At 40.0% G+C, this 18,807-nt stretch overlaps 4 protein-coding genes across 9 annotated transcripts in view; 2 read left to right on the forward strand and 2 right to left on the reverse strand.

The window, feature by feature from the left end:
- LOC111345162 (4-hydroxyphenylpyruvate dioxygenase-like) overlaps positions 1-1,467 on the forward strand; it is a 55,029-nt gene extending 53,562 nt beyond the window's left edge. For all 4 annotated transcript variants that reach the window (XM_088742169.1, XM_088742172.1, XM_088742168.1 and 1 more), the window contains one exon: positions 558-1,467. In XM_088742169.1, the coding sequence (XP_088598295.1) occupies positions 558-635 (78 nt within the window). In that variant the 3' untranslated portion in view covers positions 636-1,467. The remainder of the gene's footprint in view (positions 1-557) is intronic.
- On the reverse strand, positions 1,458-6,079 carry LOC111345155 (uncharacterized). Its single transcript, XM_022952434.2, has 5 exons — positions 5,940-6,079; positions 5,235-5,418; positions 3,736-3,997; positions 2,917-3,064; positions 1,458-2,288 (listed from the first exon to the last, which is right to left on the reverse strand). Exons 2-5 carry the CDS (start codon positions 5,347-5,349, stop codon positions 1,893-1,895), a joined length of 921 nt encoding a protein of 306 aa, XP_022808169.2. The 5' UTR covers positions 5,350-5,418; positions 5,940-6,079; the 3' UTR covers positions 1,458-1,892.
- On the forward strand, positions 5,529-11,112 carry LOC111345154 (uncharacterized). Of its 3 annotated transcripts, none has more exons than XM_022952432.2 (5): positions 5,529-5,688; positions 6,277-6,393; positions 8,490-8,812; positions 9,864-10,143; positions 10,386-11,112. In XM_022952432.2, exons 2-5 carry the CDS (start codon positions 6,289-6,291, stop codon positions 10,671-10,673), a joined length of 996 nt encoding a protein of 331 aa, XP_022808167.2. In that variant the 5' UTR covers positions 5,529-5,688; positions 6,277-6,288; the 3' UTR covers positions 10,674-11,112. The 3 variants fall into 3 exon arrangements, with proteins under 3 accessions (XP_022808167.2, XP_022808166.2, XP_088598303.1); XM_022952431.2 differs by lacking the exon at positions 5,529-5,688 and adding an exon at positions 5,856-5,996; XM_088742177.1 differs by lacking the exon at positions 5,529-5,688 and adding an exon at positions 6,107-6,201.
- A 528-nt stretch (positions 11,113-11,640) lies between these two features.
- On the reverse strand, positions 11,641-17,190 carry LOC111345163 (uncharacterized). The gene is made up of 2 exons (XM_022952441.2): positions 15,798-17,190; positions 11,641-13,519 (listed from the first exon to the last, which is right to left on the reverse strand). Exons 1-2 carry the CDS (start codon positions 16,752-16,754, stop codon positions 13,415-13,417), a joined length of 1,062 nt encoding a protein of 353 aa, XP_022808176.2. The 5' UTR covers positions 16,755-17,190; the 3' UTR covers positions 11,641-13,414.
- Positions 17,191-18,807: the final 1,617 nt, after the last annotated feature.

Raw genomic sequence — 18,807 nt, forward strand, 5'->3', positions numbered from 1 at the left:
TGATGAGGAGGGTACTGTTGTATTGTTAAGGATGTATCTTCTTTTCGTCTGGAGTGAAGAGACGGCTGGCAATTATAACTAAAGGGACTTTGACTGAATGTCGTAAATTATATGCTAAGGGCATCCCAACGATAAATGAGATAAAAAAAAATACTTCTTAAGAAGCCGGTTGGTTCTTAAAGTTGAGGCGCGAGGAAAGCGCGGGAAACCGCGACTGACCAAGTCGTGATTGGTGTCTGTGTTGCTTCCGATTGGTTGAGAGGTTGGCATGAGGTTTCTAATCCAATCACAGAGCGAAGCCTAGCAAACGCAATACAATCCAGGATTGCATTCGATTATCGATGGAAAACTGCTGTACGAAGAGTTCCTCATTGTCTGAAAACTTTCTTCTGGTCTTCAATCGTCTTCCATTCTTACAAACATAGGATGGCTAGAAATTAGCTAAAATTGAAGTTGCAAACTGTAGTCGGTATATCAGACTGATCACATCAATTTTTCAGGTGAATATACAACAGAGTGAATTTTTTTTATTATTCATTTCTCTTCTTGTTGTGCAGGGCTTTGGAGCCGGAAACTTCAAGTCGCTTTTTGAAGCCATTGAGCTGGATCAAGAGCGGAGAGGAAACCTTTACTAGGCTCTTATATCATACCTGGCTATTTCTTAGCTCTTAAATCGCTTTAATCTTAGGAAACAAACCTATGCGTAGAAGGTAGTCAAATCACATGAGCTAAATTTTTCAAAAGAAACAAAACAGTGATCAAAAGATAGCCATCTTAGTGCGGGGAAAGGCTGAGGAGATTAAACGTGTATCGGGTAAATGATTAACTGAGTTTGGTTGGGTTTTGGATGACTTGGGTACTTTTTTAGGGGGGCTTGCGCGCATTTTAGAAAGATATGAATAATTAGTAGGTGCGCGCGCATGTTCAAAGGATTTGCAAGTCTTAAAAAAGGCGGCATTTTGTCAACAAAATGTCGTTAAATTTTAAGGCTTGAATTATTGTATTAATAGGGAGATAAAGTGAAGGTGTTTGGGTGAAACGTCAACTGTAAGCGAGGACTGAGTTTTCTTAACTTAAATACCTCGGGAGGTTTTAGTTATTGGGCTGCAGAACAGTAAAGGTCAATCATACGATTAAACTCCTGTTTACTGCGATGGAAGGTGTTTTGAGTGAATTATATGGACACTGTAGACAGCTTGTGATCGCGAGGATGGATCATTGATCATGAACAGTGATTCTATTTACAATGAGAAATCAAAGCAATTCTATCTTATAGGAGCCGGGTAAAGTACTCATCAGTAGTGTTGGAGGGATAGGGGGGCTAATTTCGGAAATCATTGGCTATTTGATTCTCTGCTTAAGCTCTTTTCTACGTTAGCTTATGGAAACTTAACATACAAATTGTATTTATTCTTTATTTTGGGACCAAACTATGCAATTATATTTACCTCAGATAATTCACTGCCACTGACTGTTTTATTTATTACGCTTTCAATTGCAATTACAACAACGTTTTATCGAGGACATCTCTCTTCTCTTAAAACTTGAAATAAGCTCAGATAAAGATCTCAAGCTTGTCTTTCCTTCTGCGTTTGTTTGTTTGTTTGTTTTAGCCTATGCATTTTACTGCAACCAAAGAGAGCTAAGATGGGATAATTATAGCCTAAGCTGAGCTCAGGTAAATCTGTACTAAACAGAATTTTACGACTTGACTTTAACAACCCTGTTCATCACAGGTGCTTGCTTACATTGTTCCTTTCTAACCCTTGACTCAAGAACTGATCACATATAACTTGCCGGTTGGAATATGTTAATATCACCTAGAATCCTCAAAGGGAAATCTATAACAGCTTCCAGGGTGAATTACAACTTAGTCGTTGGGTGCTGAAGGGTTAGGTGTAGGTATACTTAGTTTTAGCTGGAGCCTCCAGCGCTACATTAACAGTATTATTGTTTTCAGCGATGAGTCGCACTCCAAGATACGACAAAAGCCCTGCTACACTGTTACTGAGGGTTTCGTTCTGGAGCTGCTGGAATGCTGCCGTTTCTGCAGCGTATGCTGCTCTGATACTGCTGGCTTCTGCTTCCGCCTTGGACAAGAGCACCCTCGCTTCAGACTCCGCACGCTGAATGGTGATCTCAGCTTGCTTTACAGCTTCTTCTTTCTCAGTTTTTGCTTGCACAACAAGGCGAGGACGCTCACTTTCTGCTATCTTTATGTTTTCTTTGGCGGCTTCTTTGGTTCGGATGACTTTTTCGTAGGATTCGGGGCGCATGATGTTTTGAACCTGGAGTAAAGAAAAAAAAATTGATCTTCATATGCGTCATGTAAAGAACTATTACAAGGAAGCAAGCGACTATCCTACCCTTGAAACCCTGGTGGGTGGAAAGGGTTTAAAAACATCTAACGTTTTACTGCATCGTACTACATTATGAAGCAAGCAAGTGATAGACTCGGAAATAGATTCAATTACAGTTAATGGTGTTGTTTTGATGTAACGTCCAACCCTAGAAACTAATTTAAAGGAAATGTGAAGCAGCTAAACGGGAGAATTACACGTTTCACCTCAGGAAAGAGTTGTTAAGAGGGCAGTCCATTCCTAAAGTGACGTTATCGCCTAATGGACTGACAACATACAATCAAAACATCGTGGTATGCAGTAAAAGGAAAGAGAGAAAGCTCGGTCTTCCTTCCTCCCCCTCTCCTTTAGGGACAGACTTGGGAGGAGCGGGGTTTGGGAAACATTATTTCATATTTTTTTTCGTTTTCCCTGAGGAATGAGTAAGGGAGGAAGAATTGATTTGATCTGGAAACGAGGTAAGGAAAGAAAAAACAACACAAATAACTGCAACAGGAAGCCTTTTTTTTCATTACTTATCCAGCTCTTTTGTGCGTATTCTCGTGCCGTTAGTTACCTGAAGGTCTTCTACATCAGCTCCCACACTGCCAAATCTTCGACCAATTGTTTTACGCACGAGATCTTGAAAGGAAGCTCTTTCAGACTGTAGCTGTGTGGTATTGAACGCACTACAAGAATCGTGGGTAGCGGACTCCGCAATGCTCCTGAGGAAAAAAAAGAATAAGCAAATAGTTGAGCCCTTCAACTTCCAAGATTGGACTTTTAATTGTTCCCTCTAGCGGCTACACATTTCCTTGTAAATCGGTTACAAGAATTAAGAGTTTGATCAAGTCAACAACTTCTGCCTGATAAGTTTACGTTTTCTCATAACCTGTTTGCGAGGTAATGTGTGAAGATTAAAGGGAGAAGTTACGTGCTAATCACTTCTTGGAGTTAAATCGATTACTGGAGCGTTTTCCAGTAAAATTAGGCAAATAGCATTACCTTTCTCACTTTGTGATAAGATCTGTCAAGATTTTGCGATCTCACCTCAAAATTCGGTTGTTATTCCTCCCAACTCAAATACGTTTTCCGATTGGAGGGGAACGTGACACGGGATACGTACTCCCAGACAACAACTTGAACTTTCGACTCGCATGGGATACCGTCATGCTCCTTGAAACCGAGGCAAATTTGTGTGCAGGCCGATATTTTTTTAGTTGGGAGGTATGACAAAACACTGAATGACCGACCCCTTAGGAAACAGTGAGTTTTGTCCGTCCTCGAACTCGATTTTCCCCTCAAAACTCACTGTTGCCTTTAGAACCAGTCAATCAACGCTTATCATCACAAAGTTTACATGACTATCATAAACAAATCTATTTGTTGCACTTACTTTAGTAGTTTCAAGTAGCTGTCTTTGTCCTTAAACTGCAAAATAAGATCTCGGAGTTCCTTGGGTCGAGCCCGATACTGAAACTGTACGTTCAACTCGATCTCAATACCGTCTTTGTTAAGACACTCCAGCTCTTCAAAACTTATGCTCTGAAACACACTGGGAAAGATGATGAATCGGTAACCAGGGGAACCGGAGTGAAGCCCCTCCCTCTTCACCTCAGATGACAGCTTCTTCTCATGGATATTGTACGCCACACCAACTGTTACAGATGAAAGAATTTGATCAACACATTGATTACGTTCTTCATGAAATAGTTAAATAAGGCAATGGTGATATTAAGCACAAATAAAAAACACTGAAAAAAAAAATTGGAAAATAAATCTTTGGGCGAAGAATATGTTTTAAAAAATGTTTCCAAAAGAAAATTTCTCATCCCCACCCCCCTCCAGAAAAACAATGGTCCGTCCCTAAGTTTATTGATTTGTCATGATTCATGCCCAGTCTCCCGGTCACTCTCGACCGGGCGACTGCAAAAGATACACTCCGATTAGGAATAAGTTAGATTTAGGGTGCTTCGACTGTCAAATTAATTCTGTACAAAACATGGTTTTCGCCTTCGTTTTATTATGACTATTGAACTTTGTTCGTTTGTAACAAGGCCAGCTCAAGTTAATCTCGTTGCTTCTGTATCCCCTTTGTTGAATTACGCTTTCGTGGTGCATATAAATTAGCCTGAAAATGATAAAAATGTCTTCATGAAAATACAAGAGGATTTTTGGAATATGCTGTGGATAGAAACTAAGGCAGATTTGCAACATTTTCCATTCGGTCACCGACATAATTCTCAGTAAAGATTTACACAAACATGTCACTGGAATTAGTACACTTATAATAAAGATAATTTAGTACACCTTTCATTCACAAATTTGTACTTGGTGAAGCGGACGTGACCGAAACGTCCTGGACATGTTGGCTTCGAGAAAACAGAAAGGCACACCTCCTTTGAACTGCTAGCAAACGGACAAGCTTCTTTTAAAACTTTATCCAGGAACCATCCAATGGAACGCGTCTTTGGACATACCATTTTAAAGTTATACGAGAACTCTTCCCTCATCAGCAGATCTACTAAAATCAATTTTCAATTCTCTTTGTTTTGTTTACCTTTGGCAAGGTCACGAAAAAATAATTGAATTTAATGCTAGCAGCGAGCTGCTTCCATTAGCGAAAAGAGGCTTATCGAACAATTTACCTTTGCCTTTAAATATTAGAGTTATGCTGTTCGCTGCACACCACAGCAAATGTCAGTGAATCTGTTCCTTCCTTCTTGATAATCTCATGGTCCATCTATTTTAACTCATCCGCTTAGTTAAAACAAATCTCGAGATTTTTCTGGTTAAGAAAAGTCTACAATATTCATCTACCCTCTCAGTTTGGTCAGCAATTTCTATATTCTTAAGAATTTCTGCGGATTAGGTAGCAAGTTCTTCAACACATACCTTCTTCCGTGCTCAGCTTTCGTAACGAAGTCCCAACCATTGCGCCAATAAAGATGATTGCAGCAATGACCACTACTCCAGCAATTTTCGCAGACCTGCTTATATCACAAACCATGGTTGTTCAGGCCAAATATCTCTGCACACTTCGAACTTGAGTCCGTACAGATCTTTCGGCCTATTCGACCTGGTCGAGAACGAATTATGCACTCAGCGTCCAATCTTAAAAACTTGTTAATATGCGTGTCACAACAGGAAAAAATTCTTTGTTCACGACTAACATCCTTTGTTAGAGACTTATGCAAATGTCGAGTGATAAGATTGAAAACAGCGTGCAATATGCAGCAGTCTAAAAATGTTATCAATTAACGCTTGACCGTGAATTCCTAATGAGACACTATCAACAGAGCCTGAGATTGAAACGACATATCAACGTTAACAGCAACATAAAGAGCAGGTGTGCGTTACTTTTTTCAGAAGCTCCATGGTTACGTTAAACTTCACAACAGCTGGAGTTTCGAACGAAAACCAAATCAACTCATAATAAGAGTGAAGCGGGTGTAACTGATAAAAAGTTGTCCACTAATATGTACGCCATGCGGTAAAAAATCGTCAATTCAATGCACGCACGCACGTACTAACAGAGCACATTAATTCCAGATAAATCGACGAGACTGAAATGATTGACGATATTTTAGACGAACTTACTTCAATAGTGAGTTTCCATAACCTTTCTTGATTTGGACAGCCGTACACAGTGTACAGGTAAGAAGCAAATCACAAGGACGTGTCTAACAATGCGCTAATGCAGGTCTCCGCAAAACTAAGCTATTTAATCGAAATATGAACTAAACGTATCATTTTACGATTCCTTTTAAGGAACTTACGATAACATTTGAAATTGTTAATTCTCTACATAGTTCAGTTGTTACGTTACTTTTACGTCAAGCGCGTTGATCGTTGACAGATGGTATCATTCTCTCATGATTTTCTAAACAGGAATGTTTCTGCATGAATAACTTAACTTGGTTTCTTGTCCTAACAGTGATTCTACAAGATGGCTAACTCTGCTCCAGCGATCATAGCAGCTGTCGTAGGCATTGCAGCTTTACTCATCGTCATTCTTATCCCGACCAGCTTCTCTGATGTGGAATACTACGAGGTAAGAAAGTGTAACTTTATCGATTAAAATGAGTTATTCTATGCACGAACACATCTTCTATAACATTGCCTGACCTCGCGGGAAGCAGGAAATTTTCGCCTTGTCGTGACGAAAACTTACGTCTTGATTCTGTTAAACTTTCGTGTTCTCCGAAAATTTTCCTCTCAGAAGTCTTTTTCTCGTAATACACCAAATATAGCACCAAAATCGTACTAAATTTGTTGTTTTAATATATTTGTCGAGTAACGTCCATGAGATAATTTCAAATGAATTGATATCAGCTACCGTATTTTGCAAATCTCGGATATGAGAAAAATTTTTCGTACGTAAACTAAGCCACTGAATCTTTTAAGTTCAATCACAATGATAGTTTCTATCGTGTTCTCGTTGCTTAACCATATAACGGGAACTTTTGACAACGATATAAATATCCAACGTGCTAGGCTGGCTCAAGTTTTGCCTAGGCATCATTAGGATTAGAGGGTGTTGTGATATATTGGATAGGAGGCATGCAGCAAATATATTTATTGAATAACTGCATTTTCTGAAGAAAGCAGATGAAATTGAGGTGAAGGTGCAATGCGTCTTCTGCTGCCTATACGAAGGGCGAATTAAAATCAGAAGAACCTCCAGGACTACTTTGATCTCGACAACTTATTGGAAATGCACACTGAGTTTTTAAGACTTTTACCGACCGAGAGTTTCCCAAAAATTCCACTGACCTTCCTGGCGGTCTCACCTCTTGGTTCGAAGCACAACTTACAATACGAGAAATGCACCGAAACCCACAAAAACAAAACAAAACTATTGAAACGAAACACTGAAACGGCGAGAAAAACCATCGAAACGGCGAGAGAAACAATGCATCGAAACGGCGAGAAAAACCATCGAAACAGCCAAAACAAAACAACCACATCGCTTCGATTATATAGCCAGGCAAACAAAAAATGTAAAGTTACGATGAAGCAATGAAATCTCCTTTTGACTGATTGGACTTGCATTTCACTAGAGTTTATTTGTAACTCAGCACGATCGTACATGGAATGAATTGACTCTTGATCGGCGTTAACTGACGTGGTGCAAAATTTATTTGAGGGGGGGGGGGGGTTTCAGCTTAGTGCCGACTTTGGAAAAGCAAAGTGTAAGTCAGTTTGCGTGCGATGAAGGGAACATCTTAAGCAGATAATTTCAGAGTCAAAATTGTCAATGTAACTCCCGATGATTTGATATCTCACTTTAGCTCTTCACTGTGCTGTACTAATCTTAAAATTCAACTTAGCAACGTCAATGTTTTGTAATTTATCAATAAGAAGCAAAAGTGAAAAAAATCGATGAATTCAATGATAGAAAATAATAAAACCAACAGGTCGGGGGTAGATTTGATTTGGGAAAAATGCATGTTTATTCATAATATTTCATAAAGCACATTTCTCGTGCAGCGAGGCACGTTTAGACCGTGTCCACCTCCCAAGTCAAATTCCGGGCTCCGCCTCCCTTAAGCTCGAGTACATGCAGTTGTGATCGTAGTAAAACAAAGACTTTACAAGGTCAACTTGTCGCAGCCCTTGAACGTTTAAGTATTCTTGAGATGGAACGTGATCTGGTGCACTTGTGGTATGGCCATTGTTAGGAAACTGGGGTCGAGGGATGAAGAAATACTAAGTTTCCCTCTCAAGTTATCCCTTGTTGATATCATATCATTTGGCGAATAGGAATAAAAGGATGGGGAAGAAATAAACAAAAAAGGGTTTTTTAAACTTGTCTGCTTTTAGCTTTAGAATCTATGTTTATCCAACGAACAAAAACAAATTCTTCATCACACTCAGAAGCATCAGTCGTCAAACTCAAACTTTTACGAGACACTCATTCAAGAGTCATATTTGTAATCTACACACGTGCTACACGAAGACTGCATTCTTTTTAGCCGATCACAACTGAATATTTTTCATGTATATTATAACTGTGATTAATTTGGCTTGGGTCTGACGACATTCAATTAAAAAACTAGCAAACACTGAAATGCATTGTTTTCCTTTCCATCCTTCTTTTGTTTTTTTGTTTTGTTTTGTTTTGTTTTGTTTTTTTTTTTCATACAGCTCGGCTTCAAGAGACGTAAGTCCACTGGTTATGTAGACATCAGCGAGGTGTACACCTCAGGTCGGTACTTCGTGGGTCCTGACTACACCTTCAAGGTTTTCCAAGCCGATGCTCATTTTGTCGAGCTTAACGAGATTTCTGTGTGGACTGGGGACAAAATTGAAATCAAAATCAGTTGCAATTTTCAATATTTTCTGAGAAAGGACTTTCTGCCAGATTTACATGAGGCCTATAATGTCGACTACAAGCCTGTTGTCAGGGGAACGGCTATTGACGCCATTAAAGGGCGCGCTGCAGATTTACCAATCGACGACTACATCAGGTTTGTAACTATTTTGCCTATAAGGGATTGGTGGCCTTAAGGGAATAGAAAAATTTAGCACCACGTTAACGTGAAAAGTGAACGGAAGGAATGATCACGCGACCTTGTTTTACCCGCCATTTTTCACGTTTGCCAGCTGCAAGATGCCGTTTTTACGTGAAAGTAACCTGTTTCGCTTTTGCCGTCTATGTAAGATTTTCTTCACTTTCTCCTTCAAAGAGTAGAAGTTAATTGCCGGGAAAAGGGCCCAAAACTGTTGATTTGTAGAGTTGACTATGGAGAAAGAGTCGTAAGCGGCGAACAAAGAGCACTACGATTCTAGAACACAACTGCCATGTTTATTTCACCTCGTGGTCTCTCATTACCTATGATAATTTATGCTAATTATGACAACCAGATGAGATAGCCAATCAGCAAAAACTATTCCTTGTAGGTAATACAAGAGTGCCTTCAAATCCACCATGGTGTGAGCTCACGCGAAGCCAAAGGTTCACGGTGTTTTAAGTGAAATGTAAAAGGGCCCCGGCCGGCTGACTTTTTCCGTTTCACGTAAACGCGGTGCTAAATCTCTCTAATAACCAAAAAGGGAGGGGATCAAGGGAAAATGTGAAACCTTCGATGTCGAGTGCTTTTTACTTAAAACAATAGCTAAAAACATTGACATGCCTCAATATTGTGGCTGGACGTGCTACTCAGAAATAAGTCTCTTGCCCATACCTTCCACGGCCAAGTGGTAATAACTACATTTCAGTTACACGGCACCCAATCGTGTGGTGTTCCATTAGAAGTCAAGCTCGGTTTTGCAAAAGTAGCTTTATGCTCTTCTTTCGATGTGTTCGGGTGTGTTCTTTTTTTCGTATCGGCAAAATTTAGTCTCAGCAAACTTGTGGTTACGGATCCAGGCACCCGCTGTTTCCGCGACAAATACACAGTTTAGCTGGAGGGTGTAGTGTCGAAGATCCAAGGTTTCTGCGACCCTTTTTTCTTTTTCTTTGTTGAGCAAACAGGGGATCATTTATTCATTCATTTTTTCCTATCTGTACCCAACAAGGAACCGAGAAAATATCGAAAAAGAACTGTTCAAAGCTCTTGCCAAGCGTGTAGATGGCTGCTGCAGGGAAACCTGTCCGACCGAAGAAGAGAAGATGCCCGCTTGTGGCTACTGCATTGAAAATTCCTTGTGTAAGAATGACGAAAGAGGAATGTTCGTGGAAGTCAGATACTTCCAGTTATTGGCGGTCGATGTGCATGACGATGTGAAAAGTCGGTATCTGCGTCAAGTCACAGAGGCGGCTGAAGAAGAACGGGCTCAATTTGAATTGCGGGAAAAGGTAAACTATGTTTATTGTTTTTGTGGAAACTATTTTGTAACTGACATTGCGTCAGCGGAAGAGGTAATGGTTGGCCCTATCACCTCCAACACCTTAACTGTCTGCCCCACATCTCCAGCTCCCTAATAGATGAGCGCTAACTGCTTGGCGACCCCGTTTACTGTTGTATGTTAGCTAATCTATAATTTGAGTTGTCATCTACATGAAGGTTTAACTACTAACTATTCCATTTTCCAATAAAGGTTGTTCGAAAGGAAACCGAAAGGATTAAGAACGAGATCTACAACGAAGCCCGAGAAATTGCCCAGAATGCGAGCGCTAAAGCCGTGGTTATTGACGCCAATGCAAAAGCGAAAGCGCTACGGGTGGTGGAGGAAGCGAGAGCGGAAGGCCTCAAGAATCTGTACTCGGCACTGGGTATTACTACTGACGAGGAAAAAGCTGCTTTTAACTACCTACGATCTTTGCGGCAGAATAAAAACATCAAACTTAACGTAGGCTACAAATCCCTGGCACAATTCCAAAATTAAAACGCACTAACAAACAACCTCGTTTCCAGGGTCTCATCTTCCCGCTCCAGAAGGGCGGGAAGATGAGTGACCCTGGGAACGAGGTTGACTAACAAACTGAGTCCGTAATGCAGTAAATGGAGAAACCTAAGAGTCGCCGACATTGCCAGAATTTTTTGTTTTTGCCTCACACACTAGAGCCTCTTCTAGGCACTTTGCCGTTCGTGAAGACGAGTGGACACTGGTGGCTGTTGTTGTTATAGAGATGAGAAACGTTTGCAAACGAGAGCTAGCTTGGCATAGGCTAACTAACCACCGCAATTATATAATTAGGGGCTGTACACGAAGTAACGCCCGTAACAAAAGCGCCCGTAAGAAGATATAAAGAAGATGGAATTTATACGTAAAAGTGCCAGGTTTTGGTTGTGTATCAATAAAATGTACTTGATCCCCGCCATAACCGCGGTCGCTTTGTAATATTCTCATAATTCCCGCCCGAACCCCATCATTGGCAGGTGAATGGTAGTAAATCTTCTATAGCCCCCCCCCCCCCTTATACCCTGTTGGTGACGACTGATTCGCCATCCACTCACCCTGCAAACAAAGTGATTCCAAAAATCCTCCACCCTCAGGCAATAGATATTGACACGTGTCTAAGGACAACCCTCAAGTCCCGTTTAAAGAGAGGTTAAGAGGCGATATGTTTTAGGAAATGAGCAAAAGTCATTTCTTTCCCTCTGACCACTCTCAACGTAGTGGCCTCCGTAAGATTCTGAGAATTAGCTGCCAGAAATATTCCTAAGTGCCATTTTTCTACAACCCCCCGCTCTAGCGCCATTTTTTTCCACTCCCCCCGCCACTCGCCCTCATGCGCACGCGGTTTTCCCAGCGCTGGCGTCTGCTCGGCTGAATCCGCCAAAATATGACGCCTGATGCCTATTTTGTTAGCTACGTTACTTGGTCCAATAAACCAAACAGGCAATCCAACTAGCTTACGCAAATCGTATAAATTATTCCAGTATATTATCATTCGATCTAGAGAAAAGAATGAAATACATTTGAGAAACTGAACAGAATCCATCGATACATAACCACACGAGTCAAACTATCAGCTCGATTTTTTATTGTTTTATTTTGTTTTATAAGGGAATAAATATATTACATTTGTATAACTTAACTAAATAAACTTAACTTAACTTAACTAACTTAACTAAACATAATCAACCACTACCCACAAATAGCATGGCTAGTCTCGGCGGGCAGTGTATGGACGCTAAAACATCTTACATAAATTTCGGTTCAACAAAAGATTCAATAGATATACAAGAAACAGAAATTAAATATTAAATCATTAATTTAGAACTACAGCACTGATAACTTACTTCTTTGACGATGTCTAGTAGGATTGTTTCATGGTATACAGGTCAGCAACAGATTAAACAGATCAGGGTAGAACAGAATATGGGTCAGCGCGACAGGTCAGCAAAACATGAACGTAACTTCGAATCTAAAACATCTGAACTGGAAGCAGACTTATTCACGTGGCTTACTTGCATAACTTAGTGTCAATCAAAGTCAATCAGGAAATCAAGTTAATAATTCATTGTGTTGACGAAACAGTACTGAGATGCTGTAGAAGAAGTGTGTGACTGACTGAAAACTCAATATTCAGACGCCGAGTGCGTTTTGACTGTTCAGTCAATAAATCATTTCAATGTTTTTTACCTAAAAACATGGAAATTCCTGAAGGTTATTCAGTTGTTGATAAGTACAAAACCTCCCCTGTGGTTCTTTGGTATAATACATTGGGCTTAATTCAGTTAAGGACATGCAGTAGAAACATTCTGAGGTGTAGTTGCATATTTGTTATTGTTATTTCGAAGAAAAAATTCAAACTGACTAGTTTTATAAATTCTTTACACATACGACAAATTTCAAGAAAACCTTACGAAGATTAGTTTTCAAAATTGCTAATATATTAGATCTTAACGAGCGACATTTTCAGTCTTACTCAGAAACCTGACCTTTTATCTGTGATACCGCATAACTTTCTCTCCTCTGATTCATTTGAATATTTAAAGGAGCTACACAAAAAGATGTTCTTGATAACCAGCGTGCCAGCTTATTGTAAACCAATTCCTGGACATCGAGTGGGTGTTGCAAGGTGTCCTGCAAAGTTATTGAAATGTTTTCAACTGAAATTTATTCTGCTAACGTTAAGTACATTTGGAGATAACATTTGAAAAGCTAAACTTACTTGTCGATTTCAAAGTAAATTTTTAAATAGAGATGTTAAAAGAAATTGTGTGGTTTCTGGAGCATACTTCTTTAAGTGGTAACTAACGCGCAGAGGAAAATTTTGATAAAAAACTGAACCGAACCTTCAGAGTTCGCAGATGGCCCATATATATATCCCAGTCTTAATTTCATCGTTAAGTGGAAAGATAGCGTTTAACTGCAAATATAAACATGAATATTTGCCGTTGGGGTTCCCGCTGTCAAACTACCCAAAATTTGGCCAGATATCACTTTGTTGAGTACGTTTTGTCAGCTATAAGGAAGATGAAAATTATACAAAGTTATAAAATGCACGTGCATAGCTATTGTTCTTCTTGTGAACACATTTTTTCCACCATTCTCGTTGCTGTCGCCGTCTAAGTTAACCCAAGTTCCCTTTTAGGCTTAAAAAATGTTTGGCCATTCAATTCATTAACTGTAACGTAAGGGTCAGTGGTTTCTGGATCTTTACATGCGTTGATATCTTAAGCGTCCCTCTTCCTTGCAACCACTAGATTCACAGTGGTGATCTGTTCCATAGCAGCAGTGACAGTTTCAGCCGAACAATTTAGAGTCATGATACTATTGACCTAAAGAAGAAGAGCAGTATAGCCTTTTAATATAACCACATAGAGTTTCATTTCGGACCATTTTTCGGTATATTAAACGCGAAGGCGCGCTATAAAAGGTGGGACCGTTGGTCGTCATATTTGATGATTATTGCGGCATTTGATCTGAAATAGCGCGCCTTCGTGTTTAAAAGAAGTTAACTATTTTTTTTTTCAATTTCAGTCTGTGTGGTATATACAAAAACAAATCTTCACCTCAGTGTCGGTGAAAGCTGTGGATAAGTGTTCAAAATCACAAAGAATATCAAATTGGCTCGGTCCTCCATTTTATCGTTTATTTATCGTGATTCTGTGGAAAATTTTTTAGGATAAAAAACAACGCTTCTGAACCATGACCTCAGCTTTCGGCCTAAACATGTCACCATCATCAAAAGCGAATGAGGAAAGATTACCGATGACACATATACATGTAGAAACGAAGTCGCACGAAACGCAGCAAAATCAGAAATGTGGAGAACAAAAGAATGGAATAGATAAGGGTAAAGTTTGCTGGAAAGGGTTCTGTTTCATCGCCCAAGATTGTTTAATCCCCGTATGTTTTACACTTTCGTTTTCTAGATATATGACATCGGTAATCTTTCTCATTTGTATTAAACTGGAGGATCTTAATGGGGTTAGCCGTTAGCAGTTAAACAGCAAAAAGAAGAAAAAAAGAAAGCAGCCGTCATAAAGAAATTTAACCCGTGAAAATATATCTTTGACCGTGACATTAGCCGATCCGATAAAATGGCCAGAACTATAAGAGGGTCTCAAAAGGGTCCTGGGTTTTACGACTAACAGTAAAATTTTGGCCATTTTAGGGCTAACAATTTATACAAAATGTCACAAAATGACACATTGTCTTAACGGCTATTTATATTATCATTATTTTACCGTTTTGCGCGCGGCTGACGGTTAATTCCATTAAGACCCTCTTATAAGGCGTAAAAGTCATCACCCCGTCGAGACCCTCTTGATGATGGTGACCTGTTATCGCCGGAAAGTCATGGTTGAATAGCATTCCTTTTTATCATTGAATACTCTGCAGAAAGCTAACATATTCTCTGCGTTGTTGTTTTGTTTTGTTTTGTTGTTTTGTTTTTTGTCTTTTAACAATATTTAGTTTGTCATCTCTCGAATAGTATGGCGTCGAACATGACAAAAAGACGCATTTGGCAATGAAATCAGGGATTTTACATGCTTCAACATGTATCTTGGTTAGCGACCGTTAGGGCCTATTATATGGTCTCGCGGATCGGGTACCCGTGACGAACGTCCTTCCTGCCGCCGGAGCAAGTTTTCATTTGTTCTTTTTTAAATTTCAACCAGCTATTCACATGAGAATCGCGAACTCAGGTCAGGAGTCGAGTTGTCCTGTCTTGGCAGGCAGATTACTTCGGTCATGCGTGACAATTTTTTAGTTATGGACTTTTCGGCTCGCCTACCAGAGAAGAGAATACTAAATGTTTCAGCTCAGTCCGAGAGAGACTGGAAAGGACCTCTGTTTCAACTCAAAACTCCAAGAAAACGCACCGTGAAGTTGTCCCGAGGGAGGGCTTTTTCGGGTATCCGAGACCATATCACTTGAGCCGTAGACTACAGTAAGATTACGGTGAAAATTACGTTAGGTGGACACCGTACTAGGCGGACACTACAGAAGTGAATAAACACTTTTCCAAGTCCCGGACGAACCTATCATATCGCGTTGAACGCGCGCAGACAACAATATTACGGGCATTCGTTACTCAATATTTATCTCAGGCAGAAAGCGTCGAACAGGAAAATTTTAGCTCAAGGCAAAGAGTACGTGCGGAACAATCCCAAAAAAAAAATTCAACAAAAAATAATTTTTCCTTGTTTTTTCGACCAAGAGCAAGAAACTCACAACTCATGGAGAAATGCGACTTTTCTCTCTTATCGACGCAGCACTACAGTTTCCTCAGAAACTTACCCCTTTATTCATTTAGCTTTTACTGTGGTTTTCTAAATTCTGAATATTGCTGATTGCTCACCCCGATAAATTCGAGTTTCAGCGATTAACTACGATTGCCAATAGCTGAAACTCGCTAAAGAGAGGACAACCTGTCTTATGTGCAAACTGTCGAGAATCTTGTCGTTGTCATCACCGATTCACTAAATGCTGAAGCATGAAACCATATTTTTGCGACTTGCGTGGTTTTGTCATGTTTTCGACATAAGGGTACGTGCCTTTATGAGGTCGAGTTGATCGACGCTGAGAGTTTGCTTCATAGCAACTTACCTCAATGATCAAATCTTCAACAGCCAGTTCACCACATCTGTTTGCCACTCCTCCTTCAGCTAATCCGATAATGTACACTCCATGCCGAGGTTGAGGACTTTTCAAGCTTGGATTTGGCGTCTCAGAGGAAGAACCATTGCTGGGCGTACCATTTCCGGGAGTACCATTTCCGGGCGTACCATTTCTGGGCGTACCATTTCCGGGCGTACCATTTCCGGGCGTTTCAGGCACTGTAATAGAACATTTCAACCCCAGAATCCCTCCAGTGTCGGGACAGTTATTTAAATTGTTATCCAGCCCTGTGTTATCCTGATTATTTTTCTCATGTTGCCTTTTCATAGAAGGGCTTCTAAAGAGGTCCCCACTGTCTCTTCGACCCAGCTCTAAGCCCCAGTCTTCCTCTAATTTACGCTGAAGTGTTACAGCTTGTAGTTTGGAATGTCTAACGATGTCAAATAAACTAAGACCAATCTTATCTACTTCATTTCCGAACCTGTTTACATCAAAAATATAATCTTGGCCTCTCTTTATACCAAGTGAAGTAGCGTGGGAGCTCAAAAATTTCTTCACGGCATCCGGTAGACTTGAACACGAATCAACTTTGTTCCCTTCGCTCGACCGACCCAAAACACCTGTTCCTTCAATTTCAGCTTCTCTAACTTCTGACTCTTTGTTGTCATATCGTTCTTGCTGACTTTTTTTATCGTTCTCTGAACCTTCAGATTTAGGCCCATAACGAAATTCGCTGAAACTTTTCCTAAGGCTCTCCATTAGAGACTTTTTTCGTCTGGGTGGTTTTGTCGACACTAACGAAGCAGCTGTCTGGTTATCTGATCGTCCATTGCGAGATTCCTGTGGGTGAACAGCCTTGCCGACTTTCTCTGGAGCCTGTAAGAAATGTTTTCCCGTTCCACTGGGAAAATTACTACTCTGTGTAGTTGTGCTGCTTTCTGCCATCGTCCAGATTCAAATTTGTTCTTGAACAGCCTCTGGTAAATAAAGTTGAATCGGATAGACTTACTATTGGATCAAATTCTCTTTCCTGGTCTTTCGCAAGATGGACTTATCCGGCGGCAGCGTCACTCATAGATAAAGAAAAATCAATCCTTTAACTGTTATAAAGTACGGTTGTAAATCATATCATTCCAATGTTATTGATTACTTCATTTAAATTTAAAAAAAAAAAACTACAACGTAGCATAGCCTGAGGCGAAACATAACAAAATCGGCAGCCAAATTAGCCAATATAAGTAATCAGATATATTCCGATCATTCTATGAATTTTACTTCCCCGAAGGTGCTGTAAGGACCTCTTTTCTTTTTCTCACATGAAATGCTAATTTCACTACAAGATTAAAATGGAAACATGCAATTAAGCCCTTTCGTGCAAGACCTAACGCCAGCAGCAGGAATTGATTTATTCGACCCACTAGTTCTGTCTGCCCTGGCCTATTTGCCTAATTACCTCCCATCCCATTTACCAGTCGCATTCCAAACTCACAAATCAAGTACACCCTCAGGCAACAGAATGATGTTATCTTCAAAACCATCCATACTGTTGCTTTTTAATGACGGGTTCATTTATTAGCCAACTGAACTGCATCACAAGCAAAATCAGTTAGATTTGAGGATCCCAGGCTTTATTTATTTTATATATATATAAAAAATCACGTTACACCTGCTCCGATCCACTTCACCCGCGCAAATAGGCTCACAAAATATTCGTGAGCAAAGTTCACGCTGCATCACTTCACATGCATGCAGCCAAGCCAGACACTTCAGTTTATAATTATGGCACGTCTTGTGTAGACATTTATTTTCACTCACACGTAAACTAGCCGCCCACTCTACTTAAGCGGGTATTCAATTTGAAAATTCCATGCTTGTTAACTCTCCAGTCACAAGATAATTTGTTGCAGTAATGGTAAAGTGAAACTCAGGTCACTCAAGCGACAACATAATTTCCAACATTACGCTGAGATTTCGCTGAGCCTCCTCCCATTGGCTCTTGTGGAGAAAAAAGGTGCAATTACAAATACAGATCAATTTTGTACACACTTTCTCGTCAAAATGTGAAAGAAATAGGCTGTTTTTGTGGGAGACACAAGAGACTTCCGATTGCAGGCTAGTCTAAATAAACGGGGTAACTTTCTTAAGACGCTGTGGTGCTGCATCGGTGGGAGAGTGTAGCAAGATAATTTTGTTTTATCAGCTGAGATCACGGGTTTATTACGAATCAACTTAACGGCCTGATCCTAGTTGGCTTGTTAGCTCAATTGGTAGAGCGCTGCACTAGTATCGCAGAGGTCAGTGGTTCGAATCCCGTACAGGCCTGATTTTTTTCAGGTCTGATTTTCGCTATTGCATAAATAGTGCTCTTTACTGCGGGGATCGTGCATCATACGTGAGTTGATAATGTAAATTGAAAACCGTAAAGAGTTTCAAAGCTGACTTTTCGCTCTGACAAAGGGCTAACACTCGAAACGTCTGCTTTAGGAATTCTTTACGGTGGCAAATTTACACTATCAACTCAGTTGATAAAACTAAATTATCACTGAGGTTAAATATAGCGCACTTATCGAGCCTTGTCCCTCTCGTCCCGCTCCTTGCCGTCCTTATCCTCGGAGAACAAAAAAAGGAGGCTTGTTAAAGATATTACAGTCTATAAAAGTATATCGTCCTGGTCTCCTTTCCCAGAGTCAAAGACGAGCGCATACATTTTGTTCCAAGACATTAACATACCAAACATATGCGCGAAATTGTTTTGGCAGGCGTGAAAAAATAATTATTTAGATAAAATGGAGTGACATAGAATATAATATAAAAGCTTGTAGGGATTTTTTTCTGGAAAATAGTTGCATGAAAGTATTTCTTGTTTTTTAATTTTCTGAGTAAACCATAGTTCTAGAGCAAACTACTTCTCTTCGCTACCTTGTCTTTCTCTTTGTCTTTCTCTGTACATGTCTTTTTTTTCTTTCAGGCTGTCACGCAAGCGAAACAATTTCAATGT

Source organism: Stylophora pistillata, chromosome 13, assembly GCF_964205215.1.
Source record: "Stylophora pistillata chromosome 13, jaStyPist1.2, whole genome shotgun sequence".
In the NCBI taxonomy this organism is placed as follows: domain Eukaryota; kingdom Metazoa; phylum Cnidaria; class Anthozoa; order Scleractinia; family Pocilloporidae; genus Stylophora; species Stylophora pistillata.

Coding starts and splice junctions, on each gene's coding strand:
- LOC111345155 (XM_022952434.2), bottom strand. CDS start 5,349: ATGGTTTGTGATATAAGCAGGTCTGCGAAAATTGCTGGAGTAGTGGTC. Junction 3,998..5,234: donor AAAGCTGAGCACGGAAGAAG/GTATGTGTTGAA, acceptor CATCTGTAACAG/TTGGTGTGGCGTACAATATC. Junction 2,289..2,916: donor CTGATGTAGAAGACCTTCAG/GTAACTAACGGC, acceptor TCTTTACTCCAG/GTTCAAAACATCATGCGCCC.
- LOC111345154 (XM_022952432.2), top strand. CDS start 6,289: ATGGCTAACTCTGCTCCAGCGATCATAGCAGCTGTCGTAGGCATTGCA. Junction 6,394..8,489: donor CTGATGTGGAATACTACGAG/GTAAGAAAGTGT, acceptor TTTTTCATACAG/CTCGGCTTCAAGAGACGTAA. Junction 10,144..10,385: donor AATTTGAATTGCGGGAAAAG/GTAAACTATGTT, acceptor TTTCCAATAAAG/GTTGTTCGAAAGGAAACCGA.
- LOC111345163 (XM_022952441.2), bottom strand. CDS start 16,754: ATGGCAGAAAGCAGCACAACTACACAGAGTAGTAATTTTCCCAGTGGA. Junction 13,520..15,797: donor TTGAAGATTTGATCATTGAG/GTAAGTTGCTAT, acceptor CTTCTTCTTTAG/GTCAATAGTATCATGACTCT.